At 37.1% G+C, this 16,297-nt stretch overlaps 1 protein-coding gene across 8 annotated transcripts in view; it reads left to right on the forward strand.

Annotated features, from left to right (window-relative positions):
* Positions 1 to 16,297, forward strand: part of LOC126412823 (AT-rich interactive domain-containing protein 2-like) — a 323,653-nt gene that overhangs the window by 265,596 nt on the left and 41,760 nt on the right. For all 8 annotated transcript variants that reach the window (XM_050082643.1, XM_050082642.1, XM_050082640.1 and 5 more), the window contains 3 exons: positions 51 to 317; positions 1,664 to 2,268; positions 11,147 to 11,306. In XM_050082643.1, coding sequence (XP_049938600.1) covers positions 51 to 317; positions 1,664 to 2,268; positions 11,147 to 11,306 — 1,032 coding nt within the window. The remainder of the gene's footprint in view (positions 1 to 50; positions 318 to 1,663; positions 2,269 to 11,146; positions 11,307 to 16,297) is intronic.

Here is a 16,297-nt window from a genome sequence, read left to right on the forward strand (position 1 = left end):
TATTTTACACATGATACTGTAACATAGCTAACAAGCAAACATTGATACAGGTGGTACTGCAGCAAGCAGGTGGTAGTCAGCTGATTCTGAGCCCAGGTAGCGTGAGTGGTGTTGGGGGACAGTACCTTCAGGCAGGCCAGGCATATGTTGTGCCCCAGACAGCTTTGGTTCAAGGTCAAGGACAGACTGTGCTGGTGGCACAGACAGCACAGCAGCAGGGTACTGGCACCAAGACCATAATCATCCTGCAACCACAGACATCTTCCCCAGCACCAGGAAACTCCCAGGGCCAGATACCTCTCCAGCAGCATCAAAAGGTATTCATTTAGCCTTAAAGATGTTTTATGTTCCACGTCAACAGGATGACAAAAATAATGTGGAAAAATTATGAATCGTGTCCACATTTCCAGTTTCTACATCACACAACATGTAAGGGATTATACAGTGGTGACAACCATGTAACACAATAGTTGTATATCACCACCAGATGATTACATTTAACCCCAAACAGGACTGTGTTAATTTTGAGATGACTTCTTGATTGTAAATTTTCAATGTAGATACTGTTACCGTACTGACAGCAGTCACTTACATTACTGGCTCTTCTGGAAGGCATTTGTGATTGATAAATCCATTGTATTGTCAGTTCCTGTCCATAGAAATGTGCAAATGTCCAAAACATAAATAGAGGTCACAGAGCTGCTCATTGGTTGTCACCTTACAGAAAATAAGTACAGAATTCTGTTAAGGACTATTGAAATCCAAAGAGAAGATACAGGCTCTACAGTAATTGAAACCCATAAACGCAATATGGCATGATTTGTGTTTCAGTTCTTGGGGCAAATATGTTGTTGATTGGTCATGCAAAGATAGTTGTTTTTCGTTGTGAGACAGCACAATGTCTGTGAGAACTCATGAATATTATTTTTTAGACTGTGTGCCAGTGAGGCTTTGTTTCCCTACATTACAGTTATTGAAGAAACGTGGAAATCCAAGTCCAGTTAGCCTTTTTGAGTTACATACAGTTTTTTTATTTTGTCTCACTATAAAAATGTTAGTTGTTTACATCACTATATCCGAATGGTGGAGACAAGCCATAATTTTTCAAACAGTGTTCCTATAAAGTAGGCTGGTACACTCTGTGGAAACATGTTTGGCCACAAAACAGTAATTGTATTTTTTAGGTGGACCTCTAACAATATATTTTGTTTATGCTCTTCACGGGTATGCTGCCGGATATGATCGTCTTCACTACACAATATTTTGGGGATCCATCTGGCCGCCATCTTCAGGTGCGATTGCCGAGTATGCAGTACACAGTTCTGGCGTGATTGTGTACTTGGCGATCGCACCTGAAGATGGTGGCCAGATGGTTCGCCGAAATATCGTATAGTGAAGGATCATATTGGGCAGAATTCACGTGAAGAGCATAAACATATAATATGCCGGGAAAATCTAAAGAATCACAATATATTTTTATGTTGTAACAGGACAGATTTACTGAGACCAAATTGCTAGTTTTGTGTCATATATGGAATTTTCTACTTTTTTTCCCATCAAAAGTCCTGTGCACAAAGATTAAGAATTCATTATGTGTTGTGTAAAATATTTTCATTCTTTGTCACAATGAATGAGTTGGTCTTCCATTTTCTTGTTGGTACAGGTGATGGTTACTCCCCAGGGGCAGCCTGTAGTGGTGACACAGGTGCCACGGCCTGCACCACAGCCACCTCCTGCACTGGTGCCATCTTCAACAGCTACTTCGTTGTCTCCTCCTCCAGTCCGGCCAGCATCTCAACCTGTTCACAGACCTGCCCCAGCCCTAACACCGTCCAGTACTGCTGGTGCTATTCCTGTAACAACTGTGGTGAGGGCAAGGACATCACCACCAGTCTCCGTCCCTCGTCCTCCTTTCCAGCAAACAGTTTCTACCACAGTTCGTCCCAGCCTTGCCCCAAGCTCTCAAGTTGCAGCAAAGGTAGTAGAATCGCGGACACCTCAGGTGCAGTCGGTTCAGCCCACTGCAAACAACACCAGTTCTGGAGGAGGATCGAACATAATTGAAATGGTTCGACCTCATACGCCCTCACCTTCTCCTTCTCCTTCCCTTCCTCCTTTGGCACAGACTTCTACTGTAATGACACAAGCCAGGTCAGTTGTCAGTGTCAACAGCACAATGACAACTCCATCAAATGCTCCACAGAAGCCATTGGGTGTTCCTACTGTTGATGCATCTCAGTTCCTCTGTGAGTGGAGAGGGTGCATGAGGTGAGACATATTCATAAACTTGTTTTCTTTGGCTTTTGTAGTAAATTGCAGCCACTATTTTGTAGAGTTTTTATCATAATTTAGTGAACAGTAAAATTTTCTAATGCTGGCATGATGGTTGTTCATTGAACAATTTAGTTTACTTGTTATAGGAATAAGTGGACACAATTTTTGGCTTGAAGATGTTGAATCTTTGTAAAATTTGTTTACAACTGGGCAGTGCCACAATCTTGTCGTGTAATTTTAATTGCAAGCACTTAACCTCGAAATGTATAATGCTTTAGACATCCATGTTGTTGTGTAATCTTGGGGCAGAGTATAAGTATTACGTTGTTGCATGAATCCTTAGCATTTTTGTTTTGCATGTTGGTATTCTGGTTGCTATGGGTTTATTTATCGATTATCATTTCTTATTTGTAACTCACTGTTACTATTTGAGTATTGTCATTTTGTCATTTGGAGACAGGGAGTGAAGCTATAGAGGCTTGAAAGTGGAGTGTCGAGTGAAGGAATTTGAACTCTCAGACCTATTCTTCTGTTTAAATTCATTAGATGGGTGACAGCAGTGGAGAAAACAGGAAACATTTGCGCTGTGTATGGGAATAATGCCATTGGAAAGAGCATGGCAAGAAAATGGTTTTCATTATTTAAGGAGGATCGTTTTTACATCAGTGAAGATAGTTCAAACACATTAATCTACAATAATGCACATTAGTGTACTCGAGAACTGGCAAATATGGTGAACAGAGTCCTTCCCCATCATGTGACATTTTCATGCAGTGCAGAAGGTTCAGAAATGGGGCGTATGCGTACTGAGTGCTCTTAAGTCAAAACCACAAGAAACAATGGGTGGCCATATGTGCATCTCCGCTTGTTCGTCCTCAGTTGGCTTGTGAACAACACCAACCATTCCTATCCTGAATTGTTACTGGTGATGAGAAATGACGTCTTTATATTAACATAAGGGAAAGCAAGGAATAGTTGTGCCAAACAAAGCTGCAACTCCTCATAAAAAAACACCTGCGTGCATCCACAAAATGTAATGTTACGTATCTGGTGGGACAGTGATGGTGCTGGTGTACTACAAATTGCTTTCCCAGGTGTAACCATCACTGCTGACATTTATTGTCAACAACTGAGATATCTTGCAGACACAGTCTAAGACCAATGATCAGTAAGACTGCGTGAAGTGATGCTACTTCATGATAATGCTCGCTTGCATTTTGCTACACTGGAGTTGAAGTAGGAAGTCATTCCATACCCACCTTATTCATGTGTTCTTGCACCCTCAGTTTGTCACCTTTTATGCTCTCTGTCAAACAACTGTGAAAAGAACTTGCTCTCCAGATGAAAATGGCCCCATCGAATTTTTCACCTCAAACCACGTGATTTCCACAGTCACAGTATCTAAAAGTTACCCCAGCATTGTAAGACCCTGTAAATACTGATGGAGAATATGTTATTGATGACTGAAGTATCTGTTATGTTTATTAAACTTATCAAAGCATGCTAAGAACTTGTGCACCAACTTGTCTGATACAGACAGACCTGCCAAATAATTTGATGATAAACTTCCATTCTCCCTTCCAAGTCTTTTTTGTATTTCTTCCTGTCTTCATTTGAACAAAAACCATGTTCTCAAAGTTTTTATGAGGGTAATCCCAAAAGTAAGGTCTCCTATTTTTTTTTTTTTTTAATAAGTACATAGATCTGTTTATTTCTACAATGGTTTACACCAGTTTACAGCTTGAACATTGAGCTATTTTTCCACATAATCACCATTTCTGTGGATGCATTTTTGTAGATGCTGTGGCAGTTTTTGTATGCCCATGTCATACCAGCTCACCGCCATGCTGTTCAGAAAGTTATGAACCTCTTCTTTCACCTCGTCATCGAAGCTGAATCGCTGGGACCACAATTAACGCTGACAGGTACTGTGAGACTCTGAAAAAACTCAAACAGGCAATTCCAAACTGGAGAAGAGGAATGTTAAGCAAGGCTGTACACATTCTCCATGACAACGCTTGCCCACACATCGCTCGGCAAACCATTCCTCTCTTGCAGCAGTTTCGGTGGAATGTAATCACCCACCCACTCTATAGTCCTGACTTGGCGCCCAGTGACTATCATCTGTTCCCTAGGTTAAAAGAACATTTGGCCAGAAAGCGATTCAGCTTGGACGACAATGTGAAATAAGAGGTTCATAACTTTCTGAACAGCATGGCGGTGAGCTGGAATGACATGGGCATACAAAAACTGCCACGGTGTCTACAAAAATGCATTGACAGAAATGGTGATTATGTCAAAAAATAGCTAAACGTTCAAGCTGTAAACCGATGTAACCCATTGTAGAAATAAACAAATCTATGTATTTATAAAAAAGTAGGAGACCTTACTTTGGGATTACCCTCGTACTTGGGTTGGTGGTATCTACCTTCTTATTCTCCCAAAATCTCTTTATGAATTGACTGTCTTTTTTACTTCCATTCTTATTACCATTTCTTATAAGTTTTCCAATTTTGTTTCTCCATGAACACTTGTTTCACTGACTGTTAATAGATTCCTATGATGTCTTCTGAATGATTATTTTCCTGTAGCCTTTTTAGTAACTTCTGTTTGCAAATTAATTATAACCTCCTTGGTAATAAGTATTTTGAATAACTTTGAGGTCCGTAGTACATTCTGTAAATATGTACTGATAATGTACAGTTTTCCTCTTCGCCCAAATTGCATTTCCTTGTGTGGAGCTGCATATTTCCCTAATCATTTTCAGTTCTTGCTTGTCAGTTTCTGCTAATGAAATATAGTTTGGGGTGCAAATAGAGCTTCCAGCAAAACAACTGCCTTGGTAATGTTGTAATTCTACATTGTGGGGCATAGTCATTGGAGTGGTTCCATGTTAGTTGAAAGGCTTTCAGAGCCTTTGTGTATCTTTTGAGTGTTTCCTGTAAATAATAATAATAATACTCGAAGTAACACACATGTTAGATATAGAAGAAAAATTTCAGCTGACATATATAGAATACAAAGACACAAATACAGACATTAGACCATTCTTGCATAGACCGCCAAATAACCCACAAGTCGAAACAACAATAAAAACTATCAACACAATCATACACAACAAAATAAATGAAAACACAACTATGGAAGAGTTACAACTACTGGTTTATATAGGAGCACTCACTACACTAAATATACACACTAGGCAGAGATCAGAACCAACCAACACACAGAAGAAACTCACAAAACCAGCATGGCAACACAGGCTACAGATCAGAATAGAAAAACTGAGAAAAGACATCGGACAGCTAACACAATTTATACGAAATGAAATATCAGACAAAAAACGAAAAAGGTTAGGTAAAATCTACAACAAGAAGCGATAGAGCAATTAGATGAAAAGAAGCAGAAATTACAAGCATTGGCCAAACGACTTAGAAGATACAGAAAAAGTGAAAATAGAAGGAAACAAAACCAAACATTCAACACAAACCAAAAGAAATTTTACCAGACAATAGATAACACACACATTAAAATAGACAATCCACCAAACATAACAGACATGGAACACTTCTGGAACAACATATGGTCAAACCCGGTACAACATAACAGGCATGCACGGTGGATACAAGCAGAAACAGATACATACAAGATGATACCACAAATGCCTGAAGTGATAATTTTGCATCATGAAGTCACCCAAGCAATTAATTCTACTCACAATTGGAAAGCCCCTAGAAAAGATAAAATAGCAAATTTCTGGCTAAAGTAGTTCACCTAAACACATTCACATCTAACTAAATTATTTAACATATCTAAAAACAAAGATGATGTGACTTACCAAATGAAAGTGCTGGCAGGTCGACAGACACACAAACAAACACAAACATACACACAAAATTCAAGCTTTCGCAACAAACTGTTGCCTCATCAGGAAAGAGGGAAGGAGCCTGATGAGGCAACAGTTTGTTGCGAAAGCTTGAATTTTGTGTGTATGTTTGTGTTTGTTTGTGTGTCTGTCGACCTGCCAGCACTTTCATTTGGTTAAGTCACATCATCTTTGTTTTTAGATATATTTTTTCTACGTGGAATGTGTTCCCTCTATTATAACCATATCATTAAATTATTTAACAGTTACATTGCAAACCCATACACATTCCCTGATACACTTACACATGGAATAACTTATCTGAAACCTAAAGATCAAGCAGACACAGCAAACCCAGCTAAATATCGCCCCATAACATGCCTACCAACAATCTACAAAATATTAACTTCAGTCATTACACAGAAATTAATGACTCATACAACACAGAACAAAATTATAAATGAAGAACAAAAAGGCTGTTGCAAAGGAGCACGAGGATGTAAAGAGCAACTGATAATAGATGCAGAGGTGACATATCAAGCTAAAACTAAACAAAGGTCGCTACACTACGCATACATTGATTACCAAAAAGCTTTTGATAGTGTACCCCACTCATGGTTACTACAAATATTGGAAATATACAAAGTAGATCCTAAATTGATACAGTTCCTAAACATAGTAATGAGAAATTGGAAAACCACACTTAATATCCAAACAAATTCAAATAATATCATGTCACGGCCAATACAGATTAAGCGTGGAATATACCAAGGAGACTCATTAAGTCCTTTCTGGTTCTACCTTGCTCTGAACCCACTATCCAACATGCTAAATAATACAAATTATGGATACAATATTACTGGAACATACCCACACAAAATCACACATTTTCTATACATGGATGATCTAAAACTACTGGCAGCAACAAATCAATTACTAAAGATAACAGAAGTATTCAGCAATGATATAAATATGGCTTTTGGAACAGACAAATGTAAGAAAAATAGCATAGTCAAGGGAAAACACACTAAACAAGAAGATTACATATTGTATAACCACAGCGACTGCATAGAAGCGATGGAAAAAACAGATGCCTATAAATATCTAGGATACAGACAAAAAATAGGAATAGATAATACAAATATTAAAGAAGAACTAAAAGAAAAATATAGACAAAGACTAACAAAAATACTGAAAACAGAATTGACAGCAAGAAACAAGACAAAAGCTATAAATACTTATGCTATACCAATATTGACCTACTCATTTGGAGTAGTGAAATGGAGTAACACAGACCTAGAAGGACTCAATACACTTACACGATCACAATGCCACAAATATAGAATATATCACATACATTCAGCAACAGAAAGATTCACATTAAGCAGAAAGGAAAGAGGAAGGGCATTTATTGACATAAAAAACCTATATTATGGACAGGTAGACAATTTAAGAAAATTCTTTCTAGAACGAGCAGAAACTAGCAAAATACACAAAGCAATCACTCATATAAAGACATCGGCTACACCACTGCAATTTCATAACCACTTCTACAACCCTTTAGATCACATAACATCAACAGATACGAAGAAAGTAAATTGGCAAGCACCCGTATCATCTAACACAACCACACATCGATCAAGAAGCATCCAACACATGGCTAAGAAAAGGCAATATATACAGTGAGATGGAAGGATTCATGATTGCAATACAGGATCAAACAATAAACACCAGATATTACAGCAAGCATATTATTAAACATCCCAATACCACAACAGATAAATGCAGACTTTGCAAACAACATACAGTAGATCACATCTCAAGCAGATGTACAATACTAGCAAATACAGAATACCCCAGAAGACATGACAATGTAGCAAAAATAATACATCAACAACTTGCCATACAACATAAACTAATAAAACAACACGTTCCCACATACAAGTATGCACCAGAAAATGTACTGGAGAATGGTGAATACAAATTATACTGGAACAGAACCATTATAACAGATAAAACAACACCACATAACAAACCTGACATCATACTCACCAATAAAAAGAAGAAATTAACACAACTAATCGAAATATCCATACCCAATACAACTAATATACAAAAGAAAACAGGAGAAAAAATTGAAAAATACATCCAACTGGCTAAGGAAGTCAAGGACATGTGGCATCAGGATAAAGTTGTCATCATACCAATTATACTATCAACTACAGGAGTCATACCACACAATATCCACCAGTACATCAACGCAATACAGCTACATCCAAATGTATATATACAACTACAGAAATCTGTAATTATTGATACATGTTCAATTACCCGAAAGTTCCTAAATGCAATGTAACATATCCCGTACAGTTAAAAAGAAGTCACGCTTGGTCAAGGTCCACGTCACTTTCCATTTTCAACCAGACATAACGTCTGAGAAAGGAAAGAAATAATAATAATAATAATTGTAAATAGTTTTCATGGGTTTGTCACTGGATGACATGCAGATTCCACAATATTTCCTCCTCCATCTTCATAAAAGAATACATTGTTTGTTGTTGTGTTCAGTCCTTGAACATGTTTTAACTCAAGTTTTTTCATCCCCCCTCCCCACCCAAAATATATGTATATGGATTTTATGTGGCTTAGGAACACATTGACATCAGATTTTGTTGGTGCTTATATTACATATATATTTTACTGTATGTCTTGAGGATAGATTGATACTCCACATATAGAGGAGACAGGGTATACAGCTATGAGAGTTGTGGCTGCGCTTGTGTGAATGTTTGTGTGTTTTCTGCTTTAGAAGAAGCCTTTTGGCCAAAAGCTTAAATGTATAGCAGTCTGTAGATGAATATCTCATCTATACAGTGATTAGCAATCAGTCCTTCCCCTAATATTGTCATTATTCCATCCTGCATTTTCCATTGTTTGATTTGATTTGATTTATTTTGTTATATTGTGTGCGCCATGTGATTGCCAGCAGTAATCGGCCACAAGCCTATTTTAATACGGCATGTTGTCTGTAACACAGGAATGTTATGACAGTGTCTAAGAATTTTTGTAGAAAATACAACCCCTAAACTATCTACTCCAATAAGCATCGATAAAAGGCGTGTGCTGCTAACTTACAAGAATGCACAGTTAAGAAGTTATATTCTAAACAGAAATTCACTTCAGGCATTGCCCTGTATTTTCTTCTTCTTCTTCTTCTTCGTCTTCTTCTTCTTCTTCAGTAGTGCCACATACCTTGGTGGGCCTTGGCTTCCTCAACAATCTTCCACCTACTGGTGAGATCCACTATTATGTCATCAGTCCGTCTTCTTCTAGGTCTCCCTTTTTGCCTGGCTGAATGGATCGTGCCTTTCATAATTTTCTTTGGAATTCTATCTTCTGCTGTTCTCTCAGTGTGTCTTAGCCATCATATTCACTGTGATTTCACAAATTTTAGTATGTCCCTACCTTGTATTTAACTCTTGTAATTCAACATTGTAGCGTATTCTCCAGCCTTCTTCCTCCCTTACTGGGCCATGGATTTTATGTAGTATTTTCTGCTCAAAGGTTCTTAGTGTATTTTTATCATGTTCTGTCAATGTCCATACCTCTGACACGTATGTGATAACTGGGCGGAATAGGGAGTTATATATTAGCAGCTCTGTTTTTCTTGTAACAAGGCTATTTCTGAAAAGTTTCGTATTTGCAAAGTAAGATCTGTTCCCTGCTTGTATCTTTCCCTTATAGCCGTTCTGACGCTGTTATCATTTGTTTTTAGGGCTCCCAAGTAGTTAAAAGAGGACACTCCTTTGCAGCATTTCCCATTGATGTTTGGGTCTTTAGGAGTTCTTCTGGTCTCATATTGTGACATTACCATATATTTTCATCTGGTTACCTTCCATTATGAAAGTTGGCGCACTCAGCAACTGTGATATTATTTATAAATTATAGAATGCAGCAATTAGCTGTCCTTTTTTTGTGGGTTTTATTTGGCAAATCCAGTAGTATTCAAAGAACTGTGACTGACGCCCAAACAACATGGAACTGATGTGTATCGAGACTAGAATATAGTGCATTGATAATGGCTAGGCAGTAGCTGAAATCTGGATTTGCCAGATAAAAAAAAAAAAAAATTATAAAACACTGTATATTTCATTTAGTTTTCATTTATTGTGAGACCAGTTTTTAATAAGGCTTCTGTTTCCATTGCCCGGTATGTTTCTTGAAGTGTATTGATATTTCTTCCTACTATAGCAATATCATCAGCACGTGCACATATGTGGCTAGTTTTCATAAATATGGTGCCTCTTTTGTTGATTTTATTTATACACTATGCAGGGCTATATTGAATAGGACAGTGGAGAGAGACTGTCACCCTGCTTCACACCTTTATTAAAGTCAAAGCTTTCATTTGTTCTGCTAAGGACCTTTAGTTTTGCTCTTGTCTCTGTCATTGTCATTTTGATTAGTCTTATTAGTTTAGCACATATACCGACTTCTTCCAGCACTGTGTATAGTTCTTGACGATTGAAGCTGTCAAAAGCTTGTTTGAAGTCAGGAAATGCAGATCTATATCATATTCATAGAACTTTTCCATCATTTGTCGTATCACAAATATTTGATAAGCTGTTTCTCTGTCTGGTTGAAAGCCACACTGATAGTCCACTAGTATGTCTTATGCACCTTTGTATGCTTTCATTTAATATACTTTTGAAGATCCTGGATTTTTAGCTGAAAGCCACAAAATAAATTTTGATGTGAACGTTGTTACAGAAAGCATTTCTTCTGTACAGTACAGTGACAGAAAGTGTACCCACATACCATTATTGGTAGTTATGACACAAAAAATTATAAGCCAGGGAAACAAAAATTTTGTTGCTCTTGTGTTAATTTTTTACTCTTCTAAGCAGCCTGCTAACAATAATTTCTATAGCTTTATAACTTTAATGTCATTAAATGTAAAACACATTTCCTAAAAGCCTTGTTATTTTTTTGTCTTTGTATTTGCAGGAGTTTCAAGTCTGCCAACCAAGTATACATGCATGCATGTGAGGCACACTGTCCAAAGGGCAGTGAAGAAATTCAGTGCTTGTGGGAGCGTTGTGATGCCATGAAAAGGAAGCGCTTTTCACTAATGACTCATTTATATGACAGGCATTGCAATGCAGAGGTAATAATTGTTCTTATTATTCCATCAGTTAAATAGGGACATATTTTGTTACTCACATTTTATTGTTTGAATTTTACGAAAATACACCTTAAGAATCTTTTTAGTTTTTTATTTATGAATAAACCTGAATGTATTCACGCCTATTAACTTGAGTCCAACATCATAACCAAAATATTTTCAATATTGGTAGTATTTTTAGCAAGATGTTTTGAAATTAGAGTTTTTGGTGCCACATTGTCTGTACTTGTGCTGAAGATGATTTTCATTCAGGGCGGGAGGGAGTGGGGAAATATGCAAAGAGAACTGAAAGTTTGAATACACGTGGGAAAACCCATAAATAAATAATGGGGTAATACTTTGTATCCCTGTGTTAGTGAACACAATTTTTTTCCCATAATTTTGCTTTTACACTAATTCTCTTACCATGTTTACTTGTTTAAAATGTCTCACACCTTTCACTTGAATATTAGTCAGAAAAATTACTGCTTCCACAGTTATTTTGAAGATGCCAAACCACATTGTAACTGCTAGCAGCTTTATTTGCTTTTTAATTAATTGTTTTTAGATGAAACATCATTACTTTCATGTAGATTTACAACTGTGACAAGACTGCTTAGCAATATTGTGACCAGTGGTAGAACAACAAAGAAACACTATCTGGATTCCTCACTACAGTTTTCATTATGATTACCTATTGTGATCTTGTAATAGTGCTGTAAAGCTCAGTTAAACCAAAAAATAGAGGATACAACAGTGTTAAATTCATCTTAAATCTAAAGATACTCAAAACAGGTAGCCTAATTACAAAATGAATTTTTTTCATTATTATTGTGATAGGTCTACACTGCACCAAATAGTTTTTATTTCTGTTTTCCATTATATTTTGCAATTGAAGTGATACTCAATGTTTTAAGAAGGCCAATATTTCGTTAGAGATACAGTGACAAAGACTTCCTGTTTTAAGATGTGAAAAACTGCCAAGAGCAAATGAACTTAAATTGCAAGAGTGTAGCAGAAGATGGAAAGCTCTAACAAACCAGTCTTCAAACTGAAGACCACCGCAGCAGCAGCAACAGCAACAAGCATCTGATTGTGAAAACTTGTTACATTTGAAAAATAAACTGAACAATGTGCTTCAGTGCCTAAGACACTGGACCCACATCTCGGAGGAGTGTGCTTACAAACCCTTTCCAGTTAACAAGATTTTGATTTCCAGTTGGTTCCCTAAATTACTGATAGTAAATGCGAGGACATTTTGTTCAAAATGGGTGTCTAAGCATCACCACCATCACACTCTCCGTCTTTTAAAGGCTATTTAAGCCTTGTCTTTGCAACCATTCTTTATTCTGTGCCATACTCTTCATTTCTTCATAATGTGTACTTTTTATTACATTCAACAGATCTCCTGTTTTCTCTTGGGTTGAAGTTTTTCACCAGAATTTTTCTTCTGGTACAGTTGTTACCGTATTTACTTGAATCTAAATCACACTTTTTTTCCAGTTTTTGTAATCCAAAAAACCGTCTGCAGCTTAGAATCGAGTGCAAAGTAAGCAGAAGTTCTGAAAAATGTTGGTAGGTGCCGCCACAACTAACTTCTGCCGTCGAATATATGTAGCGCTACAGAGTCATGCTTTGCAGGCACAAAGATAAATACTCTGCGTCAGTAAATTAAAAAAAAAAAAAAAAAGGTGGAAGACTAGCTTTTTTTCTCTGCCTGGAGTTTCGACCATTGCATTTTCATACATTATCCAACGAAGTAAATACAAATTCCTTATTGTTCATCTTTGAATGTGGCAGGATTTCAATGTACTATGAAAATCCGACTGGCAAGGCTGTTTGGGATGTTTGTCAATATGGCCAACTCTACGTTCTGAATTTTTTCCTACCTGTGAGAAGAGATGGTTGCTAATAGGAACTTTTATGAATTGTGAATCACATGCAGTATTTTTGTAAGCTCGGTAGCGCGCACTAAAGCAAGCCATGTTGCGAGCGGCGGCAGGTCGTAAACACTCGTCAGAATGCGACAGACGATGCATGACACAGTACAATAATGTATTTTCAGCTTAGAGTGACGTAACCACCTATAACAAAGGGAACGGCACTTATCAGATCAAAGAAAAATAAACAATCAATTCAAACCAGACGAAGCACGTGAAAAAGGAAGGGTACCCATATAAATACGGATGGAGCGCCTGACGCATAGCAAAGCTTAACTGCTAAGCTTACGACTCGAACCAAACTACTGTAGCTGTATCATCATTCATTCGACCTAAATTGTGTTTCATATTACAATGGACCAACTTTGTTTCAATTTGGAGGTGCGGCCTAAAACTTTTCTCTCCCCTTGAATTTCGAGTCTCAAATTTCAGGTGCGGCTTAGATTCGGGAAAATTTTTTTTCCCTTGATTTCGAGTCTCATTTATCAGGTGCAGCTTAGATTCGAGTGTGGCTTAGATTCGAGTAAATATGGTAAATGCTTATTATGGTTAAATGAATCTCCTATCCAAAAATTTAAGTTTTCCTTTATTGTATAGTTGCCAGGAGGTTCCTGGCTCCTTTGATCATTGATTTCTTTGAATATGTCTTCACAGGATTTTAATTTTGTCCAGCTGATTCTGCTTAGTCATCTCCAAAGCTACATTTCCATTGCTTGTAAGCACTTTTTGTCTCTCTTCAATTAGAGTCCAGCTATCACCAATTCATTGTTCGATTTCTTGTTGTCTTCCACAATTGAGGTGCCTAAATAATAAAAATTTTCAACTCTTTCTTCTTCCAGTTTTGATGCCAGTAGTCATCATTTTTATTTACTTGCTGTCTTGATTTTTTTTCCTTTTAATTTTTACATAAATTTAATTTCAAACTTTTTCGTAATTGCTACAAATTCGGGAAGTGTAATCTGTGTGTGTCTCTCACTTTCACCTACTAAGGAAACATCATCCAAAAATCTTAACCAACGAATGGAAATTTTGTTTACTTTAAACTCCACATGTTTTCCTCTTCAAAATCTTCACAGATTTTTTGATGAAAACTTTAAGCAGATAAGGTGGCAATGAGCATACTTTTACTACTCCTTTTCTGTTTTTAGCTTTACATTACTGTCCATTAAGCTCTATATATTGGAGGGCTGGTGAACATGAAGAATTTATGTAATTAACAGAGTGACATAAGATGAAATGAGAGTTGTATGTTCAGGGCATCCAGTGAACCTAGAAATCTTGAAAACCTGGAAAAGGCCAGGAATTTTCAAAATCAGGGGGAAAAGAAAAACAGGAAAAAACCTTAAATTTTCTTTAAAAACCTTGATTTTTTTTTAAAAAAATTCAGTACAGTACCCATATTGATATATTATCAGTTTAAACCATGTGCATAGCGAGTAGAAGAAAAAGTGTGCTGACTCCCCGCCCGTTAACACAGGCAGCATAGGACGGGTGGCGTGCGACTCAAGTTCTCACGATTTTGTTTTATCCGAAGGTGTGTTTCGCTATTGTCTGTGCTTATTTTGTGTGTGTTTATGGTGTTGTGAGTGAACGTTGAAGAGTTGAAGTCTGTGGTGAATAAGTGGTGTTTAGGGATATAGTTATTTGTATTTGAAGACCGATAAAAAATGCCGACTTGTTTCGTTCCAGCGTGCAGATCTAGCTACCCAGAAAGTAAAGCTAAACATAATTCTAACTCAAAATTGTTTCACGTGTGATTCACATTTCTGTGAGGAACTTATTATAAAAGCTGATGTGTTTATCATCGAGGGTAAACAAGTTAAAATTCGAAGACAAAGGTGTTCTCTAAAATCAGGGGCAGTCCTTCATTTATTTCAAAATGTACTGAAACATCTATCGAAAATATTGCACAAAAGAAAACCACCGCCAGTAAAACACTCACAAAAGAGTAGCTGCTGTAAAGAAAACGTTCAGCAAGAAGTTCTGATGTTTCCCAGTGTTTCATCTGTCGAGGAAACTGTTTGGAAGGTACTGGATGCAGCATTCATTTCACTAAAGAGAACATTAAAGTGTAAGAAGCTGGAAGTTGTGCGGTTACATAATAAACTAAGAACAGCGAACGCAGAAATTCATCTACTGCGAAAGCAGCTTTCAGACGAAAAGTATAAGACAGCTCAATCAAAACTCCTAGATCATTCCGAACTGAGTAAGAAACAGAAAATAAAAATAGACACTATGATAAAGAAATGCCAATTAAAAAGCACTAAGGGAATGCGGTATGATGATGAGTTTCTTCTGGACAGCTCTTAAAAATTAAGTTGCCCAAAGGATACAGACATTGTTTGAAGCATGGTTTGTTGCCACTTCCTTCTGAAGCACATCTTCAAAATTTAGTAAAGGGTCTCAAAATGCTCGTATGGAATCAATACACGCACTGTAGCGGCCATTAAAAATTATTTTTAGAAAGAACAAGATGAAAACAAACGCTTAGGTGTGCTGATTTTTGATGAAATTAAGCTCCAAGAAGAACTGCAATTTGATAACAATTCCCTGAAAGTTGATGGTTCCGTCAATTTAGGAGCATATACTCGATACGACTGTAAGAATAAACTTGCCAATCATGCTATCGTGTTCATGTTTGTTCCTCCGTTGCATAACTGGATCTAACCTGTTGCTGTGTATGCAGGTCGCAATGCAACTCCAGGAGACGTCGTCTTGCCCAGATACTGATTCAAGTGATTATCCATGTAAAAAAATGTAACTTGCTCTATATCAAATCCTGTTGATGAAACCAGAAGAGTTTGGGCATTTTCAGACACTGTTCACGCAATAAAGTGTGTAAGAAATAATTTCTGTGATAAAACTGAAGTCCTTTTTAACGATGAGATCGTCAACTATAATTTTTATTGCAGTGTATGTCAAGAAGATAATTTCCCAGGATTTGCCGGATTAAAAGTTTGCCACAAGTTAACTTCCACCCACTTGAACTCGACGTCATTTCAATGAATGAATGTAAGATTAGCCCTGCAGTTATTCAGTAACTCAGTAGCCAGT

Source organism: Schistocerca serialis, chromosome 7, assembly GCF_023864345.2.
Source record: "Schistocerca serialis cubense isolate TAMUIC-IGC-003099 chromosome 7, iqSchSeri2.2, whole genome shotgun sequence".
Lineage (NCBI taxonomy): Eukaryota > Metazoa > Arthropoda > Insecta > Orthoptera > Acrididae > Schistocerca > Schistocerca serialis.